Source organism: Barbatula barbatula (assembly GCF_947034865.1).
Source record: "Barbatula barbatula genome assembly, chromosome: 24".
In the NCBI taxonomy this organism is placed as follows: domain Eukaryota; kingdom Metazoa; phylum Chordata; class Actinopteri; order Cypriniformes; family Nemacheilidae; genus Barbatula; species Barbatula barbatula.
This window is the reverse complement of record NC_136787.1, coordinates 6,367,179-6,394,958: the sequence shown is the minus strand read 5'-3', so window position 1 is coordinate 6,394,958 and position 27,780 is coordinate 6,367,179. Positions and strand designations below refer to the sequence as shown.

At 43.3% G+C, this 27,780-nt stretch overlaps 1 protein-coding gene across 2 annotated transcripts in view; it reads right to left on the bottom strand.

The window, feature by feature from the left end:
• Positions 1-27,780, bottom strand: part of rabgap1 (RAB GTPase activating protein 1) — a 69,338-nt gene continuing 41,558 nt past the window's right edge. For both annotated transcript variants that reach the window (XM_079448256.1, XM_079448255.1), the window contains 13 exons: positions 15,015-15,128; positions 13,995-14,069; positions 12,897-13,022; positions 12,378-12,521; positions 11,767-11,808; positions 10,978-11,106; positions 7,599-7,691; positions 6,022-6,132; positions 5,841-5,945; positions 4,594-4,677; positions 2,775-2,846; positions 1,882-2,079; positions 1-1,228 (listed from right to left, as the gene is read on the bottom strand). In XM_079448256.1, the coding sequence (XP_079304382.1) occupies positions 1,106-1,228; positions 1,882-2,079; positions 2,775-2,846; positions 4,594-4,677; positions 5,841-5,945; positions 6,022-6,132; positions 7,599-7,691; positions 10,978-11,106; positions 11,767-11,808; positions 12,378-12,521; positions 12,897-13,022; positions 13,995-14,069; positions 15,015-15,128 (1,416 nt within the window). In that variant the 3' untranslated portion in view covers positions 1-1,105. The remainder of the gene's footprint in view (positions 1,229-1,881; positions 2,080-2,774; positions 2,847-4,593; positions 4,678-5,840; positions 5,946-6,021; positions 6,133-7,598; positions 7,692-10,977; positions 11,107-11,766; positions 11,809-12,377; positions 12,522-12,896; positions 13,023-13,994; positions 14,070-15,014; positions 15,129-27,780) is intronic.

Sequence of the window (27,780 nt, the reverse complement as noted above, 5' to 3'; positions counted from 1 at the left end):
CATGTTCAGATGTTTATATTGAAATTCATGGAAGTACACAATGTTACCTACACTATTACAATGGTCACACAAATGTAATGCTTGCTAAAGGTACATTTGGCATGTAATAATGAGACAGCAGTTTGAAATTGAAGACAAAAGCAAAATAAGTCATCTCCTATGAACACAGTACAATTCGGCAACATTAGTACAGTTACCAGGTAGTGTTAAAATATAAAATTAATCCAAAAACAAAACATACGCTTATTTACAACCCAGTGCACAGGGCCCCGTTTAACAAAAACTCTAGTAAGCCAGATGTTCATATAAATATGACTGTAAGGTGCAAACACCTTCCCCGCAGAATATTCTTCTTTACACTTACACACGTTTCTCGCACATATACGTGCACACAGTGAATGTCCAAACTCGATGCCTAAGTGCTTCAGAGAGCCTTTCCTGTTACCCATGATGCAAAGTTACAAGTAAAGGACCGTTCACAATCTTTAAGTTACACAATTTCTATATCCCACTGTTCCATACTCATATACACACACACACAGTTAACTTTTGTTCTTGGCAGAAAGGCGCCAGCTTCTGGCCAGAGGAGGAACATGAAAGTTCACTGTACAATCTATGTACAGTGTGCTACCTGTCTACTTCCCTTTTCTAGTCTTCCTCCGCAACCATGATATTTGCCAATAAACACGCTTTGTACAATAAAAGTCGAATGTTTCCGTCATACACGTGCACACACACACATCTGTACGTTTGCCTTCACCTCGCACAGAAAGCCAACCGGCGTTACATAAAAGTTAAACAGCAAGGTTTTTATCAGGGAGCACTCGTACCTTACGTTGAATCCGACTCTGTGTTTGTGCAAGGAAATCTCGAGAAGGACAGTGGTTGAAATGTTAATATTCCCCAGAAGATCAGCTATAACCCCCCAGTCCATTGTTTAATATCAGTAGTAGAAAGACTAGCGTTAAAGCCTCTTTTCAATCAGGGTGGTTGGTACCCTAAATAAAGTTTTTTTATACAAAAGGATAAACGGAAGAGAACATGTTGTTCACTCTGTTCCAGCTTGAAGGTAAGAGCACTGGACATGAACGCGAGGAGTGTTGTCTTAGACGCCCTCTTTGCCTTGAGCTCCTGTGACAGTCTTGATGGAGCTTAACGTCCGGTTGAACCACGTCTTTTTGGCTGCTTGGACTTCGTTCAGTGCCAGACCGAGATGGTGCTCCAGGTCCTGAGGAAAGAAAAGCATTTACTACTTCGTTACTCATGTAATGGGTTTGTAACACGGTTAAGTGTCTTGATCGAAGGCTTTACGGTGTGAGTTGAGCGACCACTAGAAAATATATTAGTCAAATATATAAAGAATGCAAAACACTTCATGTATTTGATGATATCGGGTCGACTATAAAAATTCTGTACCATCAAGGTTAAACATCTTTTACAGACCATTTCATATTTATATTACTGACCTTACAGTTTTCCAAAGTGTCAATTTATTATGCAAATTAAAGTTGTTTTCAGCAAAATGCTCGACTTTTATTTTATATTTGATCATATATTGTATAAAAAATATATTTCACTATTACCTAAGGATTTGTATTAATGTTTGCACTGTAAGCAAGGAGTCAGGAAGGGTTTGGGGCATTGAACGTCTTTTAAAAGGTTTGGAATAACGCATCCTATAAGAAATCAAACCTTTTTGAAAAAAAATGCTTCAGCATCTTCACAGTAGTCAAGTGTTTAATAACATTATAAAATAAAAAATGATTTATTATAAGTTTTTTCAAACCTACAACTAAAGATTTAAAGGTCATGAGAAGTAGTTTGAACGGTACTGTAAATAAATAAAAAGTCTGAGACGGGCAAGTGACTGGGTTCAGGTACCTGGATCTTGCATTCGGCCTCCACCAGCTGTAGTTTGGTCTGAGCGAGCTCCAGCTCCATCTCTCTCAGCTGGTTCTTCAGCGCCTCCTTCTCTTCATCGGTCTCCTCCTCGCTGCCCTCCTTTGAAGCGCTCAGCACCTTCAGACGGCCTTCCTTATTGAAGAGAATGCTGCATTTCTCACAGCCCTCCACCTTCACCTATACAACCCACACACAAACATGTTGACCTGACCTTTTAAACCACAAACTCACAATTGAAGTGTTGCAGTCTGTGAACACTGTGGATTACATGCAACACCCTGTAACGGTATATTATAACAGTACGTGTACAGTCAAGATGGTCATCATTATCATACTCGCACGCCCTTTATGCTGAAAAGCACCTGTCGTCTTTATAAATGCCCTTGGTCTTATGGTTTATGATTTTACCTTATCTGTCTTTATACCCTTATCAAAATGTTAAACAAACCAAATATACGAATTATATTATCATGCACAACATGTTAAACTGTAATAAAAAAAACTTATGAAAGAATGTCCCTATTTCCATCCATTTATTCCTTTTCACAAAATGCTGATCAGAAAAAGAGATTAGTTCTGCATTAACCGATTCACTGAAATGATCAAACTGGCTAGAACAAATCTGACATCAGTACCTCCATATGAACTTTTTAAGCAAAGGTGCGAGAAACAAAAAAGATGATAAACTTATACTGGATGTAAGGACCAGTTTTATGATACAATTCTGTCCTTTTGCATCTTAAAATCGAGTTGTGTTACCCAAAAATTAGGAAAACTCTTTGAAAACATTGGTACCCAGTTAGAACCCAAACTGCTAATGAAACGTGACGTGCTGTTTGTCGAAATGCAGTCTGTGCGTGCGAGAGTCTCACCCGGATCTTCTCTAGTTCTCCTTTGTTGGACGTCTGCTGTTTCTCCAGCCGCTCGCTGAGCTGAGAGCAGATCTGAAACGCAGACACGCAGAGGTAAAGCTAACGCCAGACACTATTCATGTGTTGTGTTCAAGACGGAGACATGGAGAAAACGAAGCTTAAGGAGTACAGAAGGTCCACCATCAATACTGTTACAAGATAACACTCAGGTCAGTAGCACGTCACCAACTATAATAGTGTTTAATTCAAGGAATTATCATTTGTAAATGCTTTTAATGTTTTATTTACAGTAAACCATAATAACCACAAATTGGTTTTACTATAGTAGCAGTAGTTTAATAGTTGATATTTGTAATTTAACTTCTGTATCATTTTTAAGGGTCTTCTAATCCATTTCTGATTGGACGCCTTTCTGAAATATGATACAATGTGACGCGTTTCAAAACTAAGCTGTTCCGTAGACCAGGTATTTTCATACTGGGGTCTTTCAACCACCAGTGGGTCGCAAGAAAAAATGAGGGGAAAAAATGTATAAAATAATTTGCATAAATTGAGTAAAAATAAATTTGATTCAAATAATAAGTTATTAAAATGAACAAAACATTGCTAATATATTAAAAAAGTTATATTCGATTAAATGAACTGATTAAATGATCGATGTCAATACAAATCAGATTAAAATTAAATGAATACAATTAATTACTACATTTAACAATACCAAATAAAATTCATTTAAAATGCATAATATTTATATTCCCGAGTGTTTATATAAGAGTTATGCATTTTATGTCTTATTTTGGGAGGATGAGACCCCTGCTATAAGCAAATTCAAATAAAACACCAAACTAAACCACGTTGCAAGACGTTTGCTCACGTAAAAAGGCACAATTCTAAAATGTTTAAAGCAGAAAATAAATCAGTCATGGAGACATGGGCCACTCGTGTTTATGTATGTTACATTGCTGCTTTAGAAGGGAGCTGCTTATGTAGGCCGCACACCAGCTTCTACTTGAACTAAACTGCACTGTTTAAAGTCCCTTTTCATCGTAGAGAAGAAATCTTTTGTGTTTCAAGGACAAAACAAAGTCATATGGGTTTGTATACAGTATGTTCATTACTGGCTGTTCCGTCCCTTTAAGCTCAAGAGTGACTGTTTTCGGTTCACATCAGGAGATCATCCAGCGTGATGATACCTGCAGACCTCAGTCACTCGTGCGGTGTCTGGCTCACACGAAATAAAAACAGAGCACCAGTAAGTGTGTGAGAGAGGCGCTTGAGCTCAGAGGACACGGTTATCATGCTCAACCATCACTCACGCTGTCAGCTGCCCCATTAAAATGAGCTCCACAGGGACGAGCGCTCAACTATTTTTACAGAGAAGCTCTCATACTGCACCGAACGATCAGCCCTTCTTTACGCATCTTACTGAAATATGCTAAAAATTGTGTGTGTATACTGAACCATTTGGTCTATTTATTGTATTTTCAGCTGTTCTTGAAAAATCGTCCATAACATCCAAAGTAAGAGATAAAAATAAGACCTAGTGGGAAGTAAACACACAACACGGATGCTTGTGTTGATGATTTTAAGTTGGGCTTGTGCAGTTGTTCAACCCTTGTTCATTTTTGTAGCATTAAAAACCCACTGTTTTTTTATTGCTCTTATTTAAAGATCCAGTGTATGAAATTTGCAACCAACAGCTCACTCCAACCCTTACCCGTCTTTTTTGAGACACTACGGTGGCTCACACAGGACCAAAATAATAAAGCTTTAATAGACATCTCTTTAAAAATCGAATGCTGCGTGTGTGCGCGTTTACCTGTTTGTATTCTCCAATGATGGAGCCGTTCTTCTTGATCTCAGACTCTGATTTCTCTAGTTCTCGCCGACACATCTCCTTCAGCTGAGAAAACACAAAGATTTAGACGCAGGTTGAGCTTCTTTCATCCATCTCATTTAGCTCAAGCGTCCCCTCTGGGAGACATCTATCCAGTCTATCCGGGACAACTGTGTCTACTGGCTTTTTAATATAAGAGCCGTCTCTCAGGGGAACCTCAGCAATCGACTGAAACACACGCCAACCACAATGCCAGTCTGCCCTCGCCCGCGGGCCGTTACTTCATATCACTTTCAAAAAAATAACATTAATATAGAATATATGGACATGAAGTCCATCATGAGATACAAAGGCATTGACTAAAGGCTCACTCACACAAAGAACAATGATGACTATAAAGATAACTAAATACAGCTTAAGTGGGCGGAGTCGGTCGTCGCCATTATGTTAGCGTGTCACCGCGCATCACCCCCGGTGTCATGACAAATCAATCTCATCTCGGAATCGGAAAATTACATCGCGATTTATGTCACTAGTCATTTGTTAAAATGACCATTATTTTATTTTTCACTAAATGCTTCTTATAATAGTACAGAAATGAGGCAATGGGTAGTGAAATCAAACAAATCTCATTCTTACCGTTTTACTTATTTAAAACCATGTTAATGTTAAAATATCAGAAGTGATGCTTTTTGTTTGTTAAGCAGATGTTGACCCTGAAATATACTGGTGTGTGCAACATCGAGCTTTTATGCTCAAATGTTTTTCCTAAACTTAAATTTTAACATTTAATTTGAATGCTTTACCTAGCGTATTTAGCTAGCTAAAAGCTAACGCAGCTTCGGTTAGCCATACAACAACATTTCGAGATAAACACTTTGTGATCAGTTATTACACCCACCAACTAGATTGAGAGAGCGAACACAATTCACACGGGGGCCGAATTTCATGCCACCGGATAATAATAAATAGGGAAACATGCGGGATGTGAGTGAAGCTGAGGTGCCTGGTTCCTGAAACCACCTGTCACTCAAGTGACCACGCCCTTCATTATGTAGAATTTTTATAGAGTGTTCACACCAAACGCGGTAAATCACGCTACTCGCATCATTCGCACGTGAAATTCGCTTCATTACAGACGCGAATTCGCTCGATCCACACAGATGGCCGATAACATGAAGAAACTAGGTGCTAGTATCTGTGAGAATCAGGAGGTGGAGGTGCCCAACCTGTGCGGACTCTTCCTCCAACCGTCTCTTCTCGTCCTCAGAGTCCACAAGCTTCTGTTTGGTGATAAGAAGCTCTTTGTTGAGTGCGTCAGCTTTCTCCTCCGCCTGAAGATAAAGCGACAGATTTTTAATACTCATATACAGCAGGGGGGAAAAAATCTCACACTTCCCCACAACTTACATTGTCCAAATCTTTCCTCAGTGCGATCTTACTGCTGACCAGCTCGTGTGCCAAGTCATCATTTTCCTGTTCCAGACGCATGTTGGCTTCCTGTAGCCGCCGGTTCTCTCTCTGCAAAACAGACAAGGATCGGTGTGTTTTTAGTGTGTGTGTCTCGTGACAGTCTGTATAATGGTTAACTGTTCTGGGAATATGAGGAACTTTGGAGATGAGACCTGATTAAAAATTGACCAGCTACAGGGAAATACAGCTATTAACACAATAACTAGACTTGAATTTCTCAGTCATTGTCATGTTACCTTAAAAGCCTATCTAAGCATATATACAAACTCTTAAGTTAAAATAATGCGATATACCTTCTCTGTTTCTGTCTTTCTGAGGTAGTAAACAGACTAGGATAGGCAACTACTCTGCACATCAGATGAGATACAACTGATTTCAATAAGGTCTGAAGTTAGCAACCATGTTGCTCCCTAAATGTTTTATGACATATGATGCCATAAAAAGTTTATTACAGTTTGCATTTGTCAATGCAAGTGAGCAGAATGTGTCATTTATTATTCTAATTGTTCAACGGTTTACATTTGTTTATGCAAATCAAATGATCAATTCCATGCAAATGTCAGTTTATTTAAGCATTGTTTAGTAGCATAGTGAATTGTCACAACCGTAACGGTCCATACTCCTCATAAATGGCACATGAAAACTCAAATAAAGAACTATTTGGTGGTCATCCTTAAAATAAACACCATTCAGTATGTTGGTAATAAAAACATTCTCTGACAATTTGTATTTTAAGTTTTGACTGAAAATGTAACATCCATACCGCTGGAATTGCCCAAATGTGGAAAACCGTTTCATCAGACACATGCCTGGACTGCGGTTAACTTCCGGTCTGTGTTTGGTTAGTGTATAATAATATAACTATACCTGCATATCTCACGGAGGAGATCGGGAGCTTAATAGGACGAGCGGCAGGACTGTTGACGAGAGAGGACCGGGCCTGGACATATGTTAAGTTTGTATTGATGTTCTTGTGTTATTGTTTGTATATTATGATTAAAGTTTGTTGTACGTTTGCCGGTTCCCGCCTCCTCCCTTCCCTTTCATGGATCTTCATTACAAACACATTTTGAGTTGATTTTGTATTGAATAAAAGAATAAAAGTGATTGTAATTTGACTTCTAAAATAGATGGTAGTGGTTGACATGCCAACGCATGACTGACACCTCACATGAGATCATGGTAATTCCTCATGAGCTGGGCTTAGAGCTGCAGCTATCAGAAATCCATCTGGCCATCATTTCCTCATCTGTCTGAGGCTACTGCCGACATCTCGGTTATATCTGCTCATTATAAGCACAAAGCACATATGCTAATGGCAGCATGCACAGAATGAAAATGCATGAGAAGTTATTTGGAAACCGAATTTGGTTCTGACTCGGGGGAGATGGAGATCTTAGCGTAGATTAGACATACACGCCCAAATGCACGCGTGCCCAAATGGATCATGTAAATATTCATACACACATAGCCGTGAATGCAGATGTGTAAATCAAGAAGAGGGATAAAATGACCTCGTATCTCTCGATCGGCGCCTCCTGCTGTTCCTGCTGCTCTCGGATGGTGTGATATTCCTTCTCATACTTCTTTAACTTCTTCTGGCTGATCTGTGACGTATAAAAACAAACATATTATTAGATATTGTTTTTTCAAACTGCTCATTATAAATAACTAGAACTATGGAATGATTTTGCGGACTTTTTAAAAAGGAATTGCCTTTCCTTTCAGAGGGGCCGTTTACACGAGACTGTCAAGTGAAAGCGCAAAACAATTATTGCGATTATGCTGCCGTTTACACGGAAGCTGGGTTTTCGCGGACTGATAATGCAAACTTTTGAAAACGGGTTTGTTTCAAAGTGCAAAAAACCCACGGCGTTCTCATCTCCGTGTAAACCCTGAAGTACGCAAGAATGAGAAAACGACATTGTGCGCATGTGTATTAGGTGGGGGGGGGGCGAGGGGTGGTATGCGCGTGTACACCTAAACACAACGAAGAAGAAACAAATACATCAATGGATTAGCTTTTTAAACAGCGCTTTAATACAACGAAGGGTTTTTAAACAGCGCTTTTGGATCAGACCCGGGAGGACGAGAAGATGGTGGGATAACTGTGTCGATGGTGTTATTGAGGAGCTTCAATGGAAGGAAAACTTTTGAATGTCCAAACTTTTCGCCATCATGTGCGCACGCTTCTCTTCACTATGAATGAGAAGAAATGCGGCGCTTTGTATTGTAAGGTCTCTTTAGCGACGGAAGTCCGCCTTTCAAAAAACCATCAATCGTCAGGGATAATTTTTTCTTTACAAAGTGATGTCGCTTACTACTGGCTAACTTTGTCGTTTTTGCGGATCTGTGTAAACGCGGATTGTTCTGATAACGTTGTCATGTGTACCGTAAACTTTTCAGTTTTTCATCGTGCAAACGTGGCCTGAATTTCAAACCTGAAAAATCGGAGAATCAAAGCATCTTTGAATTAGTTTGCTCAACTACATGGTACAAGACTAACGGCTTATTCATTTAACAGGATTTGTTTTCATGCCCTTCCTACACAGCAGACACACAAGCAGTGCCGCATTTATGCCTGTAGCTCAATACACCGACCCAATTGCTGTAAGACTGAGTGTGTTTTGGGTGTAACACCGGCCCTTTCTCCTCAGAACATGTGCAGGTAGATGCAGGTTTGTAAATGAGCTCAATTTAACACAGAGACAGAAACAGAGTCTGTTCAATATGTGACCTGTATTCCTTCCACAGATGAAACCTTGTCCGGCCGAAATGAGGTCTGAGTAAAACCTCTCAACGTCAAGACAAGTTCATCAGTCAGCGTGTTTTTAGCGACACCCCGGGGATCAATTAGGTTAAGGTGTAGAGAAATGAAAGCGCGTGTGTAGTGCGATGTTGTGGAAGCTGCTTTGAATTATGAGTAGCTTGCAGCCGGGGAAGCTACGGTGGTTTTAGACAAGTATAAATAAATACATAAAACGGTTAGATCATGAGGGCACACGAATTGGTAAAAGAGAATGACACACATTGATGAATTATTAACAATAAACGCTCCAATAAATCATGAAAATTAGTGTATAAAGACCTTAGGAAATAAACCGTTATGTTTGTAATATCATAGAATAAGCTTTTATATCTTAGAATATATCTACATAGGGACTACATGCATTGAATTCGGCTGCCCTAAACGGACAGACAACTCTTCATCGCGGTATACAGCTGAAATGGATCACGTACAGATGGTTCGGAACGATTGTGACCTGAAAACTACACCTTTAAGCTATTCCTTATGCGGGAGACAATGCTTAACGTGAGAATATTCACTTTATCCATGTTTATTACAAGTATTTGACATTTAGACAGAAATTCGTCGTTGTTTAGGTCACGTTAAGTCGTTTTAGAATGGCAATGCGAAAGTAAACCGGAAATCCCGACTTCCAAGTTCGTCACTACACTTGTGCAAAAAAACGTTTCTGGAAAAGCTACACAACATTGCTGTCGCAATATAAGATTTCCACTACACCAACCTCATGGCCAAGAGAATTCACCATTACAACATTATTACGTTTCCGATCTGAAAAATAAATACGTATAAATGTACATACATTTTATTTAGATGATGATTCACACTCAAACTGTATGGAGGCAAAGAGAGTGTTTTAAAGCACTGGAAATAAATGATTTACCATATGTGTACTATTTACACAATATCGATAAATATTGTTATGCATTTGACAGTTATTGTCAATAGCAGTATATTGTCCATCTCAACATTGATCATGTTTGCTTTTAAACTAAAGTGCGTCTGTTAAACTGTGCTGAAGTTCGGATGTGCCCATCATACTAGCACAGGAACCCACCCGAGCTAGGTAGTAAAAGTGAGCTTTCAGTGTTGTGTTTGAATCATGCGAGAATTTGATGTACAGTCATGTTTTGACAGCGATCATGTCCCGATACGAAAACACTGACACAAACTGACAGGTAAAAACATGTATCTGAGTCTGAAAGAGCTGACACCACAACAAAAGACAAGCACGGAAAAGAAAGAAAATACAGAAATTTCAGTTCTCATTTGACAAAAACTACTTCCAAGTCTGCAGCATCTGTCAGACTTGCTAGTTTGACTCTTTATAATGCCCAAATCGTGATAATATTATAAGTGGATCATAGAGACCGTTGTCAAATATAAAGCAGTTTATGACACCTATAAAACAATCAAAATGCTTTTGTGTAATTCACTCCAACAGTGCCCTCTGCTGGTCACTTAAGATAACACACTTCATTCCAGATACTTTAGTCGCTTTAGCAACTTTAGTTTCACACTTACGCTACAACAGAGGTTAAACTAATGGTATAATGCACAATATCTGAGAGAAATAGAGCAGTGTGGGGTAAAAAACATATTATCCAAATGTACTACCCAGTCTAAAGATATATTTTAAACATGCTGGTGATTTGTAAATGTACCTGTAAAACCATCTGAATTATTTATCTTTTATAACCTTAACAATTTTCACCAGAATATAACCTGCAGGGTATGCAGGCGTGGAAGTATGCATTCAAATGCAAGACTGGAATATTTTTTATATGATTTTATAATAGGTCCTATAGTATGTAAATGATAGAAACACACCCAGACCCCCTACTGCAGTCTGCTACAGCTATTTGAAATGTTTGATTTATTTTCATTTAAGTAGGGTGATATTTTGGTAGAATGTGATGACTTTACAACCACTAAATATGTGAAATTGTAGTTTGTAATACATTTCCCTCTCCAAGCTTAGTGTCAGCTTTTATGTTTAGGTAACACATATTTAACACAAAAAAGGCCCAACTTTCACATGCCTGAGAAAGGCCATCTTTGGGGTCTTTAAAAGGATAATTGCTTACCTTAATACTACAAGCTAGCTCCATGAGTTTCTTGGCGTTTTCCTCTGAGCGATAGCGCTTGGGCACAGGCACTCGAAAGAACTTCAACGCACCCTCAAAGTCCGTCTGTAACAGGTCATCTCTTGACGTCTGTGGGGACAGAGAGCTTTAAAATAGTTGAACCGGAAGTTGCGATCGTTTTTACTTCCGTTTTCTGATGAGAAAAACAGTGGCCGTGGCTTTTGTCTTTCTCTGCGATTTGATTGGATGTATAAAAAAAGGCATTGCCTTTTGAAATGGAACGGTAGACTGACAGTAGAAGGGGAGGAGTTAACGGACGCTCCGCCCAAGCCGTCTAAGATACCTCATCTAAGATAGATAGTCATTACTCCTATTAAGATATGAAGTGCATTTTCAGATTTTAACTAAAGATTATGAGGGCAGACGGATTTTCAAAAGAGAATGACCCACATTGATGAACTATTAACAATAAACGCTCAAGAAAATATTTTTTGATTTCACTGGGACTTTAACGACGATCATTCTATTATTTTCTGATGAAAAGACACTTAATCTCATTCCTGGATGAAATGTCAGCAGCGCTTCACTAAGTGTGATCACAATGTGTAGTTGCAAATGATCAAATGGGCCGAATGAGTCCAACATCCTTTCATCAGCAGTAACCATGGCGATGTAGAACAGGTGGTTTGCAGGTTTCTTTTCAGAAAACAATATGAGCTTGTATGTTCACTATGATCTCATGGTGAAACCTGTGTGAAATCAGCAAAAAGTGGCGAAAAACTTCCTCACCTTCAGTAACGCAAGAGCAACATTGAAGATTACACTGATTCCCTGAAAGAAAACAAGAACAAGATTGTGTGAAAACTCCGGGTCACTACAACTATTCAAGCACATTTTCATGCCCCCATGTGCCAATGTATTACACAAAATATATAACTAACAAGTTTTCTTACAATCAATTAGTGTAAAAGTTGTATAATTGAGAATATAACCGTGCGATTCAGATGGAAACCTAGTTTCTAATCAAAATATTTCAAACAAAACATATTAACTTGGTCATTTTAATGGTTTTACTGTATTCTCATTGTCCATTTTTACCATGTTTAACTTGTATTATCCCTTTAACAAACCATTCTGTGGCAATTAATTGAATAAACTGGTATGACAAATGAACAAATGTTGGAAAAATATGAAAAGCATACTCGTGTAGAGTAAAACGAACTTGATGTCTGTTCATATCTAGAAATATGTTACACTTTATTATCCCCCAACAGGGGCCTATACATTGTTTAAGGTGAGAAATACTGTATAACGTGAATGTTTGATTCCTTACATTACATTCAGTCCATTCCCAGTTGTAAATGTGATGTTTGTGTCAAGCAGGTAGGAATAAAACATACCTCACACAGCAGAAGGTCAATGATATGAAAAACCATGTAGAGAGGAAATTTGGCTGTGAAGAGCGTGAGGAACCATTGTGAGGCGTACATGTGCGCTTCCAAACCCAGGTTTAGAAAATGTGCATACAGGTCTGGAATGTATTCCTACAAAAAACATCATTATTTTGATGTCAATTTGTCGTCATTTCAATTAAACAATAAATCAATGATAAACAAATATATACTTTTTGAAGCTGCAATAACTTTCTATTGCAGCCTGCTGCATTTTATCTTTACGTATGTTGAAAAGCGACTGACCATTTACGCAAAATCCAATCAAAAAATGTTTGGTTTATTCTTGCACAAAAAATGCAGTTTTAATAAAACAATCATTTATATATGGGAAAGTTCCAGGATGTGCTAAATAACAGGCTTTACTTCTGATTGCTCTCAAATAATCTGTATGTAACCAAATTCGTGCAAATGATTAATTTCTTGTGGAAATGATGCCTCAATAAAACATCACAAACTGACACTGACCTGCATGAGTCTCTCAAGCTGAAAAAACTTGCAGTGCAGGTCTTCAAAGTTCTGTTTAAAGAGCTCTCTGAGACCATATTCAAACATGATCTTCACCAGCACGCTGAACGCCTGCTCCTCTGGCATCTGCCACACACAAACAATGTCATATAAACATAAAACAAATCATTTACATTATGATTTAAAGGGATAGTTCAACCAAAAATGAATATTCTGCAATGAATTACTTCGTTGTTCCAAATCTGTATACATTTCTTTGTTTGGTTGAACACCGAGAAAGATATTTGGATGAATGATTGTAACCAAACAGATCTCAACACCCATTGACTACAATTGTAGGAAAGATTATTATGGGAGTCAAAAGTGCCCCAGAACTTCAAAATATCTCCTTTTTTGTTCAATAGAACAAAGGTCAAACTCGAAAGTGAGTAAATGATGACAGAATTTCTATTTTTGGGTGAAGTATCCCTTTAATGATTTATTCACACGGACAATATCCAAGCAAGAATGAGGTGTAATTCAGTAATGCAGCTGATGGCCGGAAACCACCACTAGATGGCACTAGCTGTCATCTCATCCAACACATTATCTCAAACCAAGCAGTCGGTTAACCTCCACATGTACTGTGGTTTTCTCTTTTAAACCTACTCTTATGCTACAGAACATGGTCTAGTGTTCAGAAAAAAGTGAAAGACCACGCACAACTTTACTTTAATCGGCGTTTTTACATGTAAGATGGCTATTCCAGCGTTGAAAGAAAAGTTGTGATTAAAAATCTAATTAATGATGAAATATTTATAAAAAATAAAAGACTTATTACATCAATTATCAATAATTCATGAAAAACATTACTATTGGATTGTTTGAAAATAAATGTTATCAATATTAATAAAACATATACATTTAATAATATTTTCTTTCCAGTTTCCCTTTTCAAATAAATAACAATATACATTAGTTCACAGAATAAAACAAAAATTATCATTTTGCTTCAACTACACATAGCTATGAATAGTAAACACAGAAAGACTTTTTTAAGTCGTATACATCTGATCACAAACAATATTGACTGTGTTCTTTGATCTGTGCAACACTCACGTGTAATAGCAGCACAGCGGCAAGGAAAGACTGTCCCTGACAGTAACCAATTTCTTCATCATAAACAGAATACGCCTGCAAGAAATAAGACAAGTGTTACCGTGGAATTATGGGTAATGGCGTTATACATCTAGTAATGAACGCCTTTAAGAAATGCAATAGATTTATTCAGAAATACAACACGCATTATGCATTTAGCAGACACTTTTATTCAACTTGCAGTGCATTTAAGTTACATTTTATCCGAATGTGTGTTTCTTGGGCCGCCCAACACATGACATACTCGCTGCTTACATAATCTCTACCGACTGGACCACAACTACCAAATGACGTTGCAGTCGGCTTGCAGACGTAAGAACGGTGAATTCTGTCCTCACTTCTTATGTCTTCTTTAAAAGAGGAAGAAACAGCAATGTCTTTGCGTCCCACATAAGAAGGAACTCGTGGGAATTCGCAATTTCGGGTGCAAAATTCTATTCCGATTGACCTACAAAGCTCACAAAACTGTGTTAGAAATGTCAGCTCAGATTGCGACAAACACAAATTGGAGTCCTGATAAACTTTGTTGTGCTGGTTTGAGGCCAGCACTGAGAGAACTGGATCACAGTGTGTGGTCGATAGGAGAAATCCATAGTGCTGTATGAATGATGGCAGCACTGAATTATTAAGAGATGGAAACACACCCATCAATCTTCTTATTAAACCCACTGACCCTGTTATTTACCGAAAGTTTGGGAGAAAGTAAGTTTACTAGTATATTGTTCTGTCAAGTGACCTCTCTGTAAGACAGTGTCTGTAAAGTCCATATATCTGTCTGATAGAGCAGCTTTATGCATTAAGCATTTCATACAATAGCATAAAAAACCTTTAAAATTACAGCCAGTCCAATGTCCGAAAGTGCTCATTTAACCTCTCTCAGATATGTATTGATTTGGCAGTGCTGAGGATGAGAAATATACAAAAGAGAATCATCTCTGCTGTGTGCCAATATTCCCATATATTGGGAATATATCTGCTTACCTTACAGATCTTATATAGAGAGTCTTGCCCGTCGCCTCCTGTGTCTTTAAAGTAGTCGTGTGCGGGAAACGTGCGGTTAATGTCTCGTGTGATGGCACTGTCTTGTGGAGATTCCTAAAACGTAAAGAGATCAATATTAGCACGATATACAGCTTGTAGACCATACTGCAGATAAATCCCCAAAATACAGATTGTTGATAGAAGAAATAACAAAAAATGTGTTTAAAAAGTTTGATATTAAAATTGATAGGTGACACACATGGAAACTATAGTAGAAGAACAAGATTCAGATCGGAGAAAATAAGCTGGTTTATCATACTTACACGTTCTGTCTATCAAGATAATCATTACAAATGAACATAACATGTTACTTTTCGAATCAAATCAGAAGTAAAAAGCATATGAGGCTATAAACACAATACACTACGGTTCCTCGATATCAACGTCACCACCACCAAACCTCCGACAACTCTTTTAAACTGAAAAAAAAACGTGTTTTCTAGTAAATGAATACTTTGTGCGTGAATGAATATCCATCCAGATGATTATCAGACATCTTTTTCATGAACTGGTTGATATATAGTTTTGGTCTCACAGGACAAAGCTATCCCATACATACAACTAAGGCGGCACAATAAATAGCCAAAGCAAAAAACATTGGTATCAGCATTGCCAGTATATTTCTCTTCCACAAGGCACAGCTTCCTACAAATACTTAAAATTAGTTTTTAAGTTGCAAACTTAAGCTCTGTCATATATGCCTCCAATATTTAGTGCTGCTGAAAGAACAAATAAGACACTTTTGACTACCAGCCACTAGGATTGTTTTTAGCAGTGTCACAGTATGAAAGACCCCAGTGGCCGACATCATACATACACTGTAGAAGACCTCAGAGCTCAGTCAGTGGATGAATAGTGCGGGTCCTTATAGGAGTTTTGTGATACGGATTGTGTACGAGTGGATTGATGACTTACAGCTGACTTTGAGACCGATAATTCCAGCTGTCTTTTCTAATGCCCTCAGTGCTTGATCTACCAACACCTCCCTAGGATCTACCTTCATGGACACAACACAGATGTTTTCAGTCGAAACACATCTCTTGGCAGCAACTATTACATCCTAAAAATAGAGCTGGGTTAATATCAGCTGGTCTCCGTTTACCTACAGCATATTCCCTATATTATCATCCTCGACCTAATAAAAATAACACTTTCTCAGCCCTCAAATCTTGTTTTTATATACTATCAATATTCATATACATGGTGAGCAAACCGTTTTCAATATTTCGGTTGATCTGATTCTAACACAAATCTATTGAAGGTATTGTTTTTAAAATACTTAAAGGGATAGCTTACCAAAAACATGACATTTTTCATCAGTTATTCACCCTGTAAACCTGTACTGCCTTCTTTCTTCTGCAGAACACAAAATAAGTTATTTCCAAGAACGGCGGTAACCAAAACTCATTCAACCCCGATGACTTTCATTGTATGAAAACAAAACAAAGAAAACATTTCTCAAAATATCTTCTTCTGTTCTGTCCCACAGAAGAAAGAGTCATATACAGGTTATGAGCGACATGAGGGTGAATAAACGGTCTTTTTTACATTTTTATGAATTGCCCTTGAACCATAAAAGGAAATAAGATTTGCACACTGTTCGTTTTAACCACCGCACTTAAACAGCCAATAACAGGCAAAAAAATGCAGTAATTTTGCGAACATCATCACATGACTGAGACGTGGGGACTGAAGAAAGAGAGATGAACAGAGAGATAGACGGAGCCGTGTACAAAACGTCTTTTCACAACACTCCAGAAGCACATGACCAAGGCTCTGAGAAGATACTGTACGTGCCCTGATGATACAAGTCACAATATTTCTTGTATTTTGCTATTCAAATAAATGACATGTATCACGAAGCAATTTAGCAGGTTTAATCGCATTATTATAAACGACTACTAATCTACTACACAACACCACAGTGCGCCACATACAGCAAAATAGTTACATGTAGAGTTACTGTACAGCCTTGTTTAGATTATACAACATCTATTTATAGATGCACTCATTTCAAAGCCCACTTAGAAAGCTTAAGGCCAAACCGCTGTCACATCCTTTTTCCATTTAAATAATAATGCAATATATTACATTACGCCTGCGGATGTCAGACACTTTACAGTAACTGCACTGCAGACGGACTCCCACCTCACTTCCTGCTACAGTGATTTAACACTTCCTGAACATGTCGCATAGTGTGAATGTGTCGGGTTCGTCCATCTGGAAGGGCTCATTTGATATGCAACCACCTTGAATCGTAAAGATGCTTCTAGTGGGAAGATGAAGTTCTGAACTATCCGTCAAAATAAAAGTAATCATTACGGTCATTAATACGAAAGATGGTAGAATGTGAGTAACGGCCTATTAAACCCTGTCTCACACATCCTCAGAATGCTTGTTATTATGAATTTCAACAAATCCCTGACCCCGTTTTCTTGTTTTGGCCAATACTTTCAGTTCGATTTAACACATTTTACCATGTTATAATATACACCAAAGAAAAATGCCTTAGAATTTGAATGGTGGATCAGACTTGGGATAGGACTGGCTAGTGGGCGGAGCCTACATGACGCCACCGAACCCAAAACACAAGAGACATTTTGAAAAATTGTTCATTGGCCCACCGATTGACTTCCATTGAACACAAAACAACTGATAACCAATCTGTGATAAAAAAAACTGACTGAGAAGAAGCAGGATAGTCCATCACATCTGGAACGCATTGTGAAATGCATTTTCCATGTTATTCTGCAATTTTAACACTTGAAACGCACAAGTAAACTGTACGGAAGTCACTGTGCGGCACACAAGACAAATCGTTGTCTCCATAGGGTTTTTCATTTCCCACGGGCGTGCATGTCTGTATGTTGGGTGGAGTTCAGTCTAAATCCAGGACACCGTGTTTTATTCATCCGCTTTCAAGGACAAGACCACAATCTGCAAAAGCACGATTAACATCGGCCGTCACGCCGTCTTTGTTTCACTGAAAACACACACTGACTGTCTTCATCCAAAACTATTTTAATCATTTAGAAAGATGAGTAACGGTGGCATGCCAGCTTCACGAATCTCAAGGATGAATCTCATTGGATCTCGCGTGTCGGCGTGCCACTGTTACACATGTATCTATACATGTTTTAACGCGACATATCTTGGATAAACGAGGTCAAAATAGGAATACTTTATTTACCCCAAGGAGTCTCATTGGATTAAAAAATGGGACACAACCATGCAGGGAAAAGCCGGGAAAGAATTACTCAAATTGTGAAGAAAGTCATATAGACCTAGGATGGCATGAGGGTGAAAAACGTCTCGGTTACGTATGTAACCTCTGTTCCCTGATGGAGGGAACAAGACGTTGTGTCGAAGCCGACAGATGGGGTTCGCCCTTGAGAACCAATCGTCTCTGACTATTTTGAAAAGGCCAATGAAAATTGGCGAATGAAATTTGCATGCCGGGCTCCGCCCCCGGAAATCCGGGTATAAAAGGGGAGCCGGCGTGCCCATTCATTCACCTCTTGTGCTGAGGAGCCTGAGAGCATCTCGTGACTGCTGCAGCGGACGGCTATTGTCGTGGCAAGGAGGACACAACAGTCTTGTTCCCTCCATCAGGGAACAGAGGTTACATACGTAACCGAGACGTTCCCTTTCTGTCGGTCTCTCGACGTTGTGTCGAAGCCGACAGATGGGGTTCCTATGGAAAACGCCACGGCACTAGCCGCGTCACAATCTCTAGCGAAGCGACGTTGACCGGCCTGGGCGAGCCACACGTGAGCGCTATCGCGAAATTTGTAACCTTCCAGTGGGCAGGCAGGGGCTCCCAGAGCTTTTGGCAAAGATGAGTAGCCCCTGCCCTCTGCCAACTCAGACGGCCCCATTGGCAAGGGCCATCCAGTCGTAGGGCTACTGGGTAAGCGCTGTTCCTTCAATGAGGACGTGCGCTACGGAGACCACTTCCCACCCTAGGGGGGGAATACAGTGGAGACACCAACATGGTCTCACCAAATAGGGGAGAACTCATGGGAGGTATGTGCGGAATGCCGCAAGGTGGATGTCCACCTGGGGGAGGTCATGGGTTGCCACGTGGGGAACCATCTCATGACGACATCTCAGACGGAACCACCCTAGTGGGGGGTTACTACGTGTGGGGCACTAGGTCCGGTTAGAGCTATATGTAATAACTCAGCTTGATACCCGGCCATAGGCGGCAGGGCTGCTCCGCCGAGCCCGCCGCCCTGAGTGCTTATTGATGGAAGGACGGACTGCCTATTCTTCACCCTTGGGGAAAGAAGGGAGGCAGCCCATAGCGCACTGATCCACCTAAGAAGGGGAAAGGCGCTATGCGCAGGCGTACGCCCCACGACTGCTGGTCTCACCTGTTGGCAAGACTCGAGCTGCCGACTCCCCACGGAGGTTTGCAAGCCTCTGCGAGGTATAGCGTAGCCCAACCCGCAACTCTACAGATGTCTGCCAGAGAGGCGCACTTAGCCGATGCCCACGAGGAGGCCACACCCCGAGCGGAGTGTACCGTCACTTAAATGGGCATGGGGCTAGGATCGGCACACCGTAGTGACGGCGTGTGCGATCCGGCGCGACAACTCTCCTCGGAGACAGCACTCCCGTTGCTGACCTCCAAAACAGACAAGAGCTGCTCAGGGCCTTGAAGCCCTCTGTGTGGTTCAAGTAGAGGCGCAATGCGCTTACTGGACACCCCACGTACAGGTTGGGTCTTTCTCCCGGTGTGGGAGCGCCTGCAAGTTCACCACCTAGTTCCCAAAAGGGGGGCGGCGGAACTTTGGGCACGTAAGTTGGCCGGGGTCTCAGGATCACGTGAGAGTCACCGGGCCTGAATTTTGGCAGTCGGTGGACACGGAATGCTTGCAGGTGCCTCACCCTCTGGATGGACTCGAGCCCCAGCAGGAGAGCCAACCCCCCTCGCAGAACGAGGAAGGGGCTCTCGGCAGGGCCCGAAAAAAGGGGACCCACAGGTCCACCTTAAGGTCCCAAGAGGGTACGGGGCGCGGACGAGGCGTTAGCCCCTCGCGCCCTAGAGGAACCTAATAATCAGGTCATGCCGCCCCAGAGGCTCACCAGCAACTGGTACGTGATAGCCGCGACAGCGGGTACCCACGTTCCAATGTGGAAGGGGAGATTACTCCCCAGCCTCTCCTGCAATAGGACAGCACGTTCCTGAGCGAGCAATTCCGCGGGTCTTCTCCTCGAGAAGAGCACCAGGACGAGAAGGGGCGCCACTTAAAGGCATCCAGCCTTGTGGGCATGGCCCTTGCCTGAGTGACAGTCTCCACCACTGAGGGGGGTAGGTCATCCAGGAACTCCTCGTCCCATCCAGGAGCCAGACCCAGAGGTCCGGCTCGAACGCCACAACGTGTCCATCCCCTGCGAGTAGGCCCTTCGTCAGGGGATTTGGCCAGGGGGAGTTGTCGTCAGGAGTATCAGCTCCGAGGACCAAGTGTAGTTGGGCCCGTAAGGCGCAACTAGCAGCACTTGATACTCCCTTCCCAGACCTTGCACAGGACCTGCGCAATGAAGCTCACTGGGGGGAAGCGTTGTTCCGCTTGTCCCGCGGCCAGCTGCGCGCTAGGGCCTCCGTGTCGAGGGGGGAGCCTCGACCAGGGAGTGCCCAGCGGCACTGGGGGGTGTTCAGGGAGGCAACAGGTCCACCTGTGCCCGCCCAAACCACACCCAAGCCGGCCGCAGTGGTGGAGTCGTCACTTCGCACGAGGTGTCAACTGATGAGAGAGCGCTTGGCTGTCTGGTTCAGGACACCCGGTGGTTATGTGACCTGCAGGGGCTTTGCCACCTGCTGTCTCCACTGGAGGCTGCGCGCTAGGGCCTCCGTGTCGAGGGGGTCCTCGTCCAAGGAATGCCCAGCGGTACTGGGTGGTGTTCAGGGAGGCGACAGGTCCCCCTGTGCCCGCCCAAACCACACCCAGGCCAGCCCGCAGGGGTGGAGTCATCACTTCCCACGGGGTGTCAACTGACGAGAGAGCGCTTGGCTGTCTGGTTCAGGACACCCGGTGGGCCTGTGACCTGCAGGGGCTTTGCCACCTGCTGTCTCCACGGGAGGAGGCGTTTTGGGCGAGTTGCGATGACTGCAGCGAGCGAGTGCCACCCTGAGGTTTAGTACGCTACGCCGGTCGTGCTGTCCGGGCCAGTATGCTGGCTCTGCACGAGAGGCCGGAGCCTCATCAGTGCAAGCAGGACAGCTAGCAACTTGAAGGCAGTGATCTGCCGACGCAGGCGGGGGCCCGTCCAGCGACCCGACACTGCGCGCCCATTGCACACCGCACCCGCACCCCGTAGGGAGGCGTCTGTCGTTCCACGAGACCTTCCTCAAGACCTGCTCGGGGTTAGGATGCGACGGCAGCAGGCGTAATGACGATACGCCTACTGCCAGTGCGCCACGCTCTCCAGGGAACTCATCTCTGTAGTCAGTGCTGTCGCGGTCCCATGTGCGTCAACCCGAGGGGGACAGGCCACCCCCGAGGACACCATGCCCAGGAGCCTCTGAAACTGATTTCAGGGGACCGCTGGCTGCTGCCTGAAAGTTCAAGCAGCTCAGCACTGACTGTGCGTGCTCGTGAGCGAGCACACCGTCATGGAGACAGTGTTGAGTTCTCTACCAGGAAAAGGGGGAGCTCCGCGCCAGGGAGAGCTGCTCTCTTTTTCCCGGCTGACCCGTTACTGACATGCCAGCCCCTCGACAGTGCCGAGGGAAACTGTACATGAGAGTATGCGGTCAGTTGTCATGAACCACTCCTGGCGTCTGACAGACACCAGGACGCGCTTCTGCGCCTCCCGAACGGCACCCTTGCAAGGTGCTGCTCAAGGTATGCAGCGACCCCTGGTTTTGGGGATGATGAAGTGCGGCTGTCGAAGCCACTGGACATCTCGGCCGAGGGGACGGTTCGATCGCCTTCGCCAGAGGGGTGGCAGCCCCGGCCTGGAGCACAGGAACATCCCTGCCTCTGCTGAGGTAAGAGGATGCCTGAAGTCCGGCGGAGGTCTGGCGAGCTGGATCGAATGCCGAGACGGACCACACTCCCAGCCACCGTGATGGTTTGAAATGCTAACCAAGCACCCAGAGACCTCACAGGGGGGGCTGCGATCTACTTCATCAACCCGCGGGGGTTGGTTCAATGACTAGCAGTGCTGTTCTCCCCGGGGGGAACGGCTCCGCTAAATCACCTGCCAGGCGATGGCGCAGCTCGACGCACCGTCGAAGCGAGAGTGCTGAGGGCTGCTTTATACTCGTCATTGCGTGCCGCCACGACGCAACGTCGAGTTGCCGAACACCATCTTTCAGAGGGTGAGAGCGGCTGCAAGTGGGACCCAGAGAGAGACCTCTCCTTGTGAGAAGGCGGGCACTAGGCCCCCGAAGGGGCCCAGAAGGTGTTTGGGACGCGGCAGGGACCGCCCCAGTCCGACCATCCAGCAACCCAGGCTGGGTCGGGCCCGATGGTTCAATCTCTCTAGGTGGTCCTCCTCTCAACGTCTTCCTCCGGGGGGCCACCTGCGGGGGCACCAGAACCGGAGTCGACGCTGGAGAAGGCCAGGGCTGCTGGGGGCAGACCACGTGCGAGACCTCGACGGCCGAAAGGCGGCCGGGTCACAGCAGGCCGGTCTGTTTCTACACTGTCAAAAGGCTGCTGGAGCAGTCCTTGACAGCGCCACCAATCAGCCGACCTTGCGAGAGGGGAGTCGGGAAAGTGGCCTTTCTCGACATCGCCCCCCTGCGCAAGATTGGGTCCGAGGCATCTTTCCGGGCCACTGATGTGGACATCGTCCGACCCAGCCTGCGCTGCCACCGCGGTCCCCGGAGGGCCAGTCGGCGGCGGCACTACTTGGGTCGGTCTTACCCCGCGGGGCTCTCTTTAGCGCCCTGGCCTGCAGGAAGGCCATGCGTAAGAGTGGAGGCAGCTTGGTCCACGGCACTGCCAGCCTCAACACCAGAGATGTTGAGACCTTACATGCCCTGGACGGTGAGTCTAGGTCAAGCCCCCCAGGTGGCCGCCGTCTGCGGATACCCGCGACTGCATGCTCCACCCAGGGTGCATTGACATAGTCCCTAGCTGCCTCCCCGCCCCGAGGGAAGAGAGGGCGATAGAGTCAGCTAGACGGAAGCGCGCCGAAAGGGACGCTCCAGGTCTTACTGAACTCCTTATGCAGCTCGGTAAAACTTGGCACTTGAGCCGGGCCCAATGTGCGAGTACCCAGCCGCGAGCACCAGGGCTGCACCGCAACCCGACGCTCACGGCGGTCCGAGCGAGCATGGCTGACATCTTGACGTCTGCTCTCACCTGTGCTCGACCTCCCGAGGGAGGGAGCTTCAGGGAATCGCCAGAGTCTGATGCCAGCAGGTCGCGCTCCGATGTTGCAAGAGACACCTCATCTCCATGGCTCGTGTCCGAGCGCGTGGCTGAGGAATAAGATGGCTTAGGACCATCCTTGGGGACCTGCTAAACAAGCGAGACGGGGCGCGAGCGGTCCGCGAGCCGACCGGCTGACGGATTAACGCTCACGATAATCCCCACATCACCCTCGCTGCTCGCCGCCGCTGACGGCAGGGCCGTAGCCGCTGCGGTCACAGAACGGGAAGCAAACGAGGTGGTGGCTTGCTCTTGACAGAACGTAGCCAACGTGACGCAACGTCTGAATAGCCGTCCGCCCGCAGTGACGCAACGTCTGACTAGCCATCCGCGCGCAGTGACGCAACGTCTGAATAGCCATCCGCGCGCCGTGCGGGCAGGACGAATCCACGAGGCTGCCACAGCGATCGGACCCCCGAACACTTGCGGCAACCACCGTGTCCGTCCCCGTCCTCGATGAGTGTACTGCACCCAAGAGATCAGCGGGCAATGCCACGCTGAGGAAATTGCTCTTTTAGAAAAATACCTCAGGAACTGCCAGGACGCCCAGGGGAATCTCCGCTGCACCGCGTCGTAGAAATCGGCAATTCGAAGAATGTCATCAGATGCGAAGGCTCCGAAGAACAAAAGGTGAATGAATGGGCACGCCGGCTCCCCTTTTATACCCGGATTTCCGGGGGCGGAGCCCGGCATGCAAATTTCATTCGCCAATTTTCATTGGCCTTTTCAAAATAGTCAGAGACGATTGGTTCTCAAGGGCGAACCCCATCTGTCGGCTTCGACACAACGTCGAGAGACCGACAGAAAGGGAACTATGGATTAAAATACATTTTTGGGTGAACTATTCCTTTAACTAAACCATTCGACCACTTCAACCCCAAACTCAAACAGCATTCTCCACACATCAATGTGTTTCCATTGAGGTTTTCCAGTAGCTCAACTAAAAGAGCATTGCAATGCCACGGTCATGAGAATGCATCCGCTTGAATGAACTAAAAACCGAACCTATAAATGTGTAAGTAAGTAACGTGAGAGAGACCCAACAACAAGACCAGAAGAAAAGAGTCATAATCTTCTGCTCTTTACCTTCCATTAACACCCCTCACCTGTAATACAAGTCAAGTACTGCAAGTAATGGCCACTAAAGCCCATAAAACAACCCAAAGAAAAGAGTTTAGCAAAAACAAAAAAGGCCAATACGTGCACGGTGCTCACAAGCACTCCCACAACTGGTGCCAATAGCGGATTCCAGCCTTAGTAAGCATACCCCCGTTTCAAAGATTAATGACCACCTTTTTCTATAATTGATGCTCTGTTTATGTGGAAGAGAGAAGGTATTAAATAATGCATCCGCCGCCAGCAGCTCAGCTGACAGACTCAGCGCGAACTCTGAGCAGACTGACCCACTGTACGAGCGAGGCCATGGGCCAGCAAGCCGAGAAGAGGATGGAAATGGCCTGAGGAGAAACTAGGACAGTTACAATGAAACCATTAGACGAGAAGATAAAAATAGGTCAGTCTGAGGCTGGACCGAACTGTAATCGCTTCGACTACACAGACTGTGCTCGACCTAATGCATGTCTGTGAAGAAGATCAGATGGGTGTGTTTGAGACGGCAAGGGGTTTTGTTTCAGGGACACTTTTGCGTTCACATGATGTCAGAATTATCCGACTTTGCTCTTCTGAAGTAATAATGAGGGTGTCGCGTTCGAGTTCTCTGCGGCCGCTGTTGTCCTTTGGAAACACCGTATCTCATTTTGTGATTTTTATTTAAATCATTATTATTTGTCAGCCTTTATGTTTGTCACTGGGCTTTGCAAATATCTCACCAGTATAAAGTATATTAATTGTTCTTATTATTTTGACCCATACAATGGATTATTGTTGGCTATTGCTATAAATATAAGCGTTCGACTTGTGACCGGTTTTGTGGTCCACGGTCACATATGAGATTTAGACAAAACAAAAAACTAATTTGGTGCTTATTTATAGTTAGTATGGTAGGTTTAGGTTTTGGGTAGGATTAGGGATGCAGAACATGTGCTTTATAAGTACTAATAAACAGGTAATATGCTAATAAAATGAATGCTAATCAGCAACTACTCAATTGTGAGAATTGGTCCCTATACTAAAGTGTTACCACAAAAGCATTCAGAAAATAAAACCTACATTGAGTTTAATGTTTGGTAACACTTCAGTATAGGGGGCAATTCTCACTATTAACTAGTTGTTATTAACATGCCTATTATTGGCATTTTGGCTGTTTCTTAGCACTGAAAAAGCACATACATTTTGAATGACCATATTCTACATCCCTAAGTTCACCCAATACCTAAACCTAACAACTACCTTACTAACTATAAATAAGCAACAAAGGCAGAGTTTATTGAGAATTAATGGTTTGTTAATGGCGAGAAGTGTGACCCAATTTTCTTTTATTAATATTTCTCAAGCTTTTCGGAGTTAACAAGTTCGGAGAGATCCATTTAAAAACATGCAATACACTAACAAAAACATACTTTTCCTTGAGGGCCAGATCCTAAAAGTATGAATGGGATGTGGGCCAGTCTTTTTCCATATCCTCTTTTCTTCTTTAATTTAGTATTTCTGTTATTTATTGCACTTTGTTCCTTTTGTACTGTTTTTGTTGCCGTTACGTTTAGATAATATATTAAAACATGCAGTCAGATGTTGCATGAGCTTTTTTAATAGTACTTTATATTCCTTGATGCATTAGTTTACCCAAAGATCAAATTGCTGTTCGTTTACTCACCCCCAGTCCATCCAAGATGTGGGTGGCATTGATTGTTCATGAAGATATTATGGCATATATTTGATTGAAAGTTCATATTTTCAGCACAAAAGTAATCCCTTCCCCTTGTGACATTAAACTGGCGTCTTATAAAAAGATCTGTGCAACAATAAAAACAACACAGTCTGAGACAACCGTTCACGTGGTGTACCCTTCCTGCAGTAAATTTCAAGAGCACAAGATGCGTTTTGGAACGTGACCTATCGCGTGCACTTACCGACTGCCCGTGGCTGTGGATTGTCCATTGTAACGTTGCAAACAAGATACATTTTATGGACAGACCAATCTAATCGCTTTATAAGACGACAAAAGTGTTATGAATATTACTTTTGCATTGAATGTAGCAGCATTTTTCTGGCGTCTCAGGGCATGAATTTCTTAAAGCACACAGCTCTTAAAAGTCTCTCAACTTATTTGAAATGTAAAGGCGGGCCAGGTAAATATGCGGGCCGCCAGTTGACTAGACCAGTTGTGTATATTGTATTCCTTCTATGTAAACTTCGTCCCATGCAGTCACTATTAGACTACGCAGACTAGAGTCATCAACTATTTTAATGGTAGCCAGCCATACCCTGACAAAACATTGATGTTAAAGCATGTCTCGAATATATGCCAACATAAATTCTGAGCAAGACGTCTGATAAATGACAAAGATTGCACTACTTAAGTTGTACATGTGACGCGGCAAAACACAAGCATATTTTGAGCACGAACCCATCATTTCCAGGGCTAAGCACATTTCCATTAAACCCCAAAAAGGAAGCCACGAATTAAAGAAAAGCAAGGCGGAAAAGAATGGCAGGAAGAGATGAATGACAAACAAACTAAAAAATTAATGAATGAAGCAAAAAAAAAATGTTTTTCTTGCTAAAGGTTCCCCAGAAATCACTCTCTCACCGGCTGGTCAGCAACAGGAGCAGGAAGTCTAAGCAGGTTTAGAGTTTGCTCATAGGAAACGGTGCCTGTGTCTTAAATAAGAAACAACATTTATGTCCGGGCAGCATTGTTGATAATCATTCTGGGCCCTGAAAAGAGCAAGGTGATGTAAGAGCACGGAAAAAATCTGTGTGAACGGAGCACAAAACAAGTTGTGCTTTTTTGACTGTACTGGTGATATTGTGTGTATGGGTGCTTCCGCAGGAAAGCGCTGTACTTTTTTCCTGACCATTGTTTACAGTGGTTTATTCTGATCTGCAACAATGGGCGAAAATGGCATTTTGTTTTTTTAAGGGGGAGGCTGATTATAAAATGTGTAGGGAGCTTGATGAAAGGCGAGAGGAGGAGATTGAGTTGGCGGGTTGACTTTTGATCACTCCCTCAATAAAAGGCAGGGAGGGTCCACTTCCTGTTCCCTGAAACACATCACTCACGGGGCACATGACGGGGGCCGTCAGAGTAAATCAGAGCTCTCTTGGGTTTGTTACGTTACTGGTAAGGACACAAGTCGCACCGAAAATCCCATAAGACCCACAAAAATGAATTGTAATTATCATCAAACCGCATG